Source organism: Cavia porcellus, unplaced genomic scaffold (genome assembly GCF_034190915.1).
Source record: "Cavia porcellus strain 051 isolate PalLab524CR breed Dunkin Hartley unplaced genomic scaffold, mCavPor4.1 scaffold_4, whole genome shotgun sequence".
Lineage (NCBI taxonomy): Eukaryota > Metazoa > Chordata > Mammalia > Rodentia > Caviidae > Cavia > Cavia porcellus.
The window spans coordinates 56,321,813-56,328,559 of NW_026947487.1; the positions used below are offsets into that span (position 1 = coordinate 56,321,813).

The window sequence follows — 6,747 nt, forward strand, 5'->3', positions numbered from 1 at the left end:
TATAAGAAAGTACTAGTTCCCCAAAGCAATCGTATCATTTTAAAGTATCACTGGTAATGTATGAGGACTACAATTGCTGTACATCCTGATCAATAATTAGTATTAGTAGTTGTTACAGTTCAGATCTAAAACATTCCCCCAGTCTCATGTGTCTGGAAGGTGATCACTAGTAATGTATGAGGACTACAATTGCTGTACATCCTGGTCAATAATTAGTATTAGTAGTTGTTACAGTTCAGATCTAAAATGTGCCCCCAGTCTCATGTATCTGGAAGGTGACTGGGTCATGGTGGTACTATGAGTCCACTGATGAGTTCATAGCTGAATGTGCTGTTAGGAGGTGGAGCCTGGTTGGATGTGGGTCATGATCTGGAAGGATATATTCTTATTCTAGGTTCCTTTCCATGCGGCCTCTTCCAGCGGCCATGGAATGAGCAAATTTCTTCTGCCATGCCCATCCACCATGCTGTTTCTGTCTTGGAGTATGCCAACTCTGGATTGAATTTGCTGGAAAGTTGGCATCAAACAAACCTCTCCTCCTTTAAATGATGTGTGCCAGGTATTGTGTCTCAGCAACAGGGGTGACTAATAGGGTAGTTTAAAAAAAAATCTCTATAATCCCAGAATTCTGGGAGGCTGAGGCTGGAGAATAGCAAGTTTAAGCCCAGTTTGGGAAATTCAGTAAGATCCTGTCACAAAATTTAAAAAGGATTTGGGGTTGGCTCCGTACAAGGCCCTGGGTTCAATCCACAATACCAAATATAAAAAAAGCAACTTACTCCACTAAGATATGATTTACATGGAAATGTATCTATCTTTATAGTCATTTTCAAAAATATGTCTCTATACAATTACCACTGATCTGTTCATTCATCTATTATTTTTTCCTTCTGTCAACACCTCACTGTCTTTAACTACTACAGTTTTGAAATAAGTGTTGAAATCAGATAGTATTTTCTCATCTTCAACATTTTGATGGACATTATTCTAGACCCTTTGCATTTCTGTATGAACTTGAGAACTAATTTGTCAACTTACACACACACACACAGAGTTACGATTTTTGTTGACATTTGAAGGAAGCTACAGATGAACTCGGGTATATCATTTTAATAATATTGATTCCTCTGATTCATAAACATAGTATAGCTCTCCATTTATTTAAATCTTCATTAGTTTCTTACAATAATATTCTGTTGTTTGCACTATAGCAGTCTTACGTTTTTGACTAACAATCCTAAGTATTTAATATTACTTATTGCTATTACACATGGGATTATCTACTTAATTTCATTTTGCAATAGTTTGTCAAGAGGAAATAGACATATATAAAATTTATTTTAAGTTTTGATCTTACATCCTATGATCTAGATACTTCACTTACTAGTCTTTGGATTGTTTGTTTGTTTGTTTTCGGTATCAGGAATCAAACTCAGGACCTGGTGCTTGCCAGGTGCACCAGCTGCTCTGCAGAGCTATGTCCCTGGCTCTCCCTAATGAGTTCTAGTAGTCAGCTGTTTCGCAGATTTCTCAGGAAGTCCTTCATATACAATCACGTCATCTTGAATAAAGACAAGTATATCTTTTCTTCTCTATATCTTTTTTCTCCTTTTCTTATCTCACTGTACCAGCTAGCACTCCTAACGTAATGTTAAATAGAAGTGGAGAACAAGGTATTTATCTTGTTCTCAGCCTTTGGGGAAATAGGTTTAATATTTCACCATTATATTAATTGTAGTTATTTCACAGATGCCCTCTTTCAAATTGAGAGAATTTTCTTTATTCCTATTTTACTGAGAATTTTTTTTAATCATCAGTAAGTGTCTGCTCCTAGTGAAATAATCATACATTCTTTAACATATTTTTGGCTGACATGGTGAATCACAATAAAATTGAAATTTTTGTATGTAAAATCTAACTTGCATATTTCCGGGTAAACCAAAATTGGATATGCTACATTATCAATATATGATATATATCTATTTCTGGGTATGATCTGCTCATATTTTTTAAGTGTTCTTTTATCTATGATCATGAGGAATTAGTCATTCTTTCATGACTGAAACAAAACACACAACACTCAACTTAAAGGAGGTGAGGTTTATGTTGGGTTATGTTTCAGTCCATAGACCACTGGTTCCTAGGCAGGGCAGCATGGCGGCGGGGCAACGTGGAGAAAAAGCTGCTCACATTATGGTGACCAGGAAGCAGAGCCAACAGGGAGCAATCAGGGAGGACGAGAGATACTCTTCCAGGCCATATGCCCAGTGAGCGGTACTTTCCCATCAGATCAAGCCTCTTAAAATCAAGTCAGCTATACAGCGCCTGTAATTCAGTCCCTTTCAAAAGCCCCATGTATGAGCATGAGGCTTTGGGAGGATAGCCAGAAATAACCAGTTATGATATGTGCTCTTTAATTCCTAATACTGATCATTTGTATTTTCCTGTTTTATCAGTCCTGGAAGGGACTTATCAATTTTGTTATTCTATTTTGTTCTATTTATGTATGAAGCAAATGTTAAACATTTGCAAACACACCTAAGAAAAAGCTAGCTGCACCGGCTAACCTCCAGCACAAGTCAAAGGACAGCCTTGCAAAGCCATCGTCCAGGCAGCCACCAAACAGATACACTGGGAAACGGGTTCCTCTGAGCACGAACTCTATTCTTTCCCATCTGGTGGCTTCTGGGTTGCTTATTTTTCACAATGACTGAAGACTGTTCCTTTCCAAGGATCTACTTCTGAGGAGGATGAAGGAAAAAAGTCAAGAGTAAGTACTTTTTTCCTTGAATAAATCCTCAACTGCTGAAAATTTCTGGTTACTTTTCAGAGTTATGAAAAAGTTAATTCTATTTTCATTTTTTAAAACTTTTGCCAGGCTTCTCATTGCTTTTATAGGGAAGTAATTTTCAGAGGCCATTAGTTCACCATTTGCACTGATGTCTCATCTCGATTCTAATAAATTTTGCTGCTTATATTAATTTCTGGCTTTCTATCTTCAAGTTCTCCATCTCCTGTTAGCTCATTTAATGGACTTTTCATTGCAGATATAATATCTTTCAGTTTTCATATCTCACTTAGTTCTCCTTTGTAGTTTCTATATTTCTGCAAAGTTCCTTCTCGTTACTTATGATGTCATTTTTTTCCTTTAACTCCTTGGGTATTGTCACAACAGTTACTTTGAAGTGTTTACTTGTAAGTTCCTTTATGGAGTCATGCTAGGGCATTTTATAAACTACCTTCATATTCATTTAGACCTATTTTTCTCTTGACCATGGGTCACTTTTCTATTTCTTTGAATTTCACCTTTTCCATTCTGGCCACTTAGAATGATACATTGCAGACATTTTGACTCTGCTATCTTCCGCTAAGGGTTGCTTATTTTTTTCTTAGCAAATAGGTAAAATACTGGCTGATTACCTCTACTTTCTAAGGCGGATTTCACACTTTGCTAGGGAAATTTTTCTTGGAATTTGCCTTAGTCTTAGATCATGACTTTCCTCCTAAGATATTTTTATGAGGTTTTAATAGACAGCCTGATGTATCTACTAAAACCCTCATACTTGGTGAAATTCTAATTGTGCCTCACCTGAGGTAGACACCAGGTGAAACATCCACTAGGCTTCTTCATCCTCTCTGTGCTTGCTTCCCTCCTGGATCCTTGAAAATCCCCATTATGGCTTGTATCTAGATGTCCCCCCAAAGTGTCAAACACTCATAGGTGGAGCTTTTTGTAGATGACTGGGTCTAGAGTGTGTAAATATAGATTATGGTGTATGGTATAACTAGATTAGTCCACAGTTGGTTTAGTACAGTTCTGGGTGTGGATAATGGGAAGGCTCAACCAATAGGCTCACAGCCCAAATAGAATTAAAAAGGGATAAAGAGGCTTACTGCTTCACTACCTCCTGCATGGCATGCCATGAACTGTTTCTCTTCTGCCATGCTGCCCTGCCTTGGAACCAGCTAAATGTGGATTGAAACTTCTACAATCTGTGAGCTAAAAAGACCTGTTCCTTCTTAATTTGTAGATGTTGGGTACTTTTTCTCAGCAATGAGAAAGTGACTAAGACAACTTCTTTGCAGATACAGAGTTCAGGGATTAGTCGAAGATTTGAGAAAAATTTGTATTTCGTTTGGAGGACTTCTTTATCTTTAGCTTCCTACTTCCTGGGACTTTCTCCTTCAACTTCCATCCATACTGGTTGCTCTGAGCTCTGTCCTCTGACACAGCAGACCAATAAGACGAAGCCTTTCTAGCAATCCTCACCTATGATACCACGAGGGAACTCACAGGAAAAAAATTAAGAGGAAATTTTCCATAGTATAGTACTATTCTTTAAAGAAATAAATCTCTGTCAGTTTGACTTTTTGTTCTCTTTCCAGATTATCTTCATATAAATTCATATACTTCGATCAAGTTTTATAATTGTTATATCTGGGAAAGTTTGCCTGATTTAAGCTAGTCCACTATAGGACCAAAACCAGCCTTGATGAATTATTCTTCACTTGAAATCTAACATAAATACAGTAAATAATCTATTTCTATAATCTATATATTATAGATTATATTTCTATTTCATAACGAATTAAATATGCATAAGGTAAAACATACAGGGATCCCAGAATTATTACATAGATGGGATCTTGGATCCAGAAGATTTTTCTTGAAATTCTATATACACAACAAATACACTATTTACTTCTGGTGGGTGCTGTGATGGAGAATTGAGGAATGGTACTATGGACAAATGAGATAACTAAAGTTCCAAAGTGACTGGTAGATAATTGGCTGAGATTCTTTTCTAAAAGATCTAGGAAAATCAAGAAATTATCTTGACTGCATGAAAGTAACATAACATAGACCTTGAAGAAAGAATTGGAATGGAGGTAAAGTATATTCACATACTTATATCCACACTTGACAATCAATATGGATTTAAATTGAACAAGTTCTCAAACACCGGCTTTTTTTTCCTCTGCCAACTGCAAAGTTTGCAACAACTAATAGCATCTAACAGTAAACCAATAGGTAGCTAGCTCTTTGACAGATGAAGAGGACTCACCTCCACTTGTAATATGTCAGTTTATAGAGAAGCCTTTTCTCAGGGTTATTGTGTAGTTTTCCTTTATAACATTTACTGAAACATGCAATCACATAGATTTTCATGAACTAATTTGACTAAATTTAATCTTGAATGATGGTCAATATACTTACAAATGTTTTGGACACTTCAAGATACAACAGAAACTTCTATAGATTTAAAAAATACGAAGACTGACTTTTTAAATTTGTAGTTGCCTTACAAAGATGTATTTCTACATCCCTATCTTCCTCTTCCTGCGTCAACCCCTACTTTAAAGAGATATCCTATCTACATTACTAAAGCCACCACCCCAGGTTATCTAGCTCAGCTCAGCACTTAATCTGCCCTAACTGCACAGGAGAGCAGTTTTAATGCTAGGTACAAAAAGACTGAAAAAAAAAAAAAAAAAAAAAAACTGCAATATGTCTGACATTTGTGAGACAGACAGAAAAGTATCAAGGCTTTTTTTCCCCACTTTTCTACAGACCACACAGGACAAGTGCATTTTGGCTACACTGTCTCCTCCCAGTGACTAACTTCATTAAAAAGGAAGTAACTGGTAATGGTAAAAGCAGCCCCTTACAAGGCAAAGGAAAGGAAAGGACACTTCCCCTGTGCGCAAAGACATTTTTGACAGGGTTAAACTTTCCTCCAGGAATCTAAGAAGAGTATTTGGGTGAAGACTGATTCAAGATCACAAAAACACTGGAACACCTTAAACTGGCTTGTGATTATCACTTTTTTGCAATTCTAATTTCCTAGCCTGGCTGTCCAGGCTCACCTAAACGATTCCGGCCCTACCAGTTATTCTAATTCCGGACCTGAGTTCTCTGACTTCTCCCTCACTCTTCCCATCCTAGACTGACTCCTCTCCTTCCCTAGGGCAAGAAGAGGCTCCTCCAAATTCACCTGTCCTGGCAGCTCTGCGCCACCACACTGCCAAAGTCAAGACAAACCATCTGTCAGGTGCATCCTCCTTTCTCAGGAAAGAAACGCCTCCACCTCGGCCGGCTCAGCCTCCCCTTGCAGGTCCTCCCAGCCACCCTCTCCGCATCCTCTCTACCCTCCAAGCCGGCCTGTCCAGGCGTCCTCCGTTCTCAGACCCGCAGCTCCGCCGGGGCAGACCCCCGCCCAGGTCTCACCTGCACGCACTTGGCCGCGCTGATCCGCGTCTGCTGCACGAAGGGGTTTGGCACGGGCGGCGGGAAGAAGGATGCCTGGCGGGGCACCATGGGCGGCCGCGGGCCCGGGGCCCCGACCCCCGCGCCGGGCACCGTGGCCGCCACCGCCGCCGCCTCGGCGCACCGGTTCATAGCCGAGCCTGGGTGGGAGCCGAGCGGAGCCAAGAAGGCGGGACGCAGCCGCAGCGATCGCAGGCAGAACCCTGCCCGAGTCCCAACCCAGGCGCCGCCGGGGCCTCTGCGCAGGCGCCGGGTACCTAGCGACGGCCCCGCCCCCGGCTCTGGACACGCCCCCCGGTACCTGGCCCCTCCCCTTTAATCTCAGCCCTTTCCCAGGTGCGCGGTTCCTGCAATGACTCTGAAGGTTACCCGGGTATAAATCTCAAGTGGAAAGCACGTTAGGCAAAGTTCCCTGCTTTAAGGTCAGGCAAACCTGGACTTTCGGTTTTACTGATGTCTGCGAAATCACTTACCTCCAT

At 40.3% G+C, this 6,747-nt stretch overlaps 1 protein-coding gene across 1 annotated transcript in view; it reads right to left on the reverse strand.

Annotated features, from left to right (window-relative positions):
* Positions 1-6,520, reverse strand: part of Lpcat2 (lysophosphatidylcholine acyltransferase 2) — a 70,788-nt gene extending 64,268 nt beyond the window's left edge. The window contains exon 1 of the mRNA XM_063247085.1: positions 6,230-6,520. Coding sequence (XP_063103155.1) covers positions 6,230-6,400 — 171 coding nt within the window. The 5' untranslated portion in view covers positions 6,401-6,520. The remainder of the gene's footprint in view (positions 1-6,229) is intronic.
* Positions 6,521-6,747: the final 227 nt, after the last annotated feature.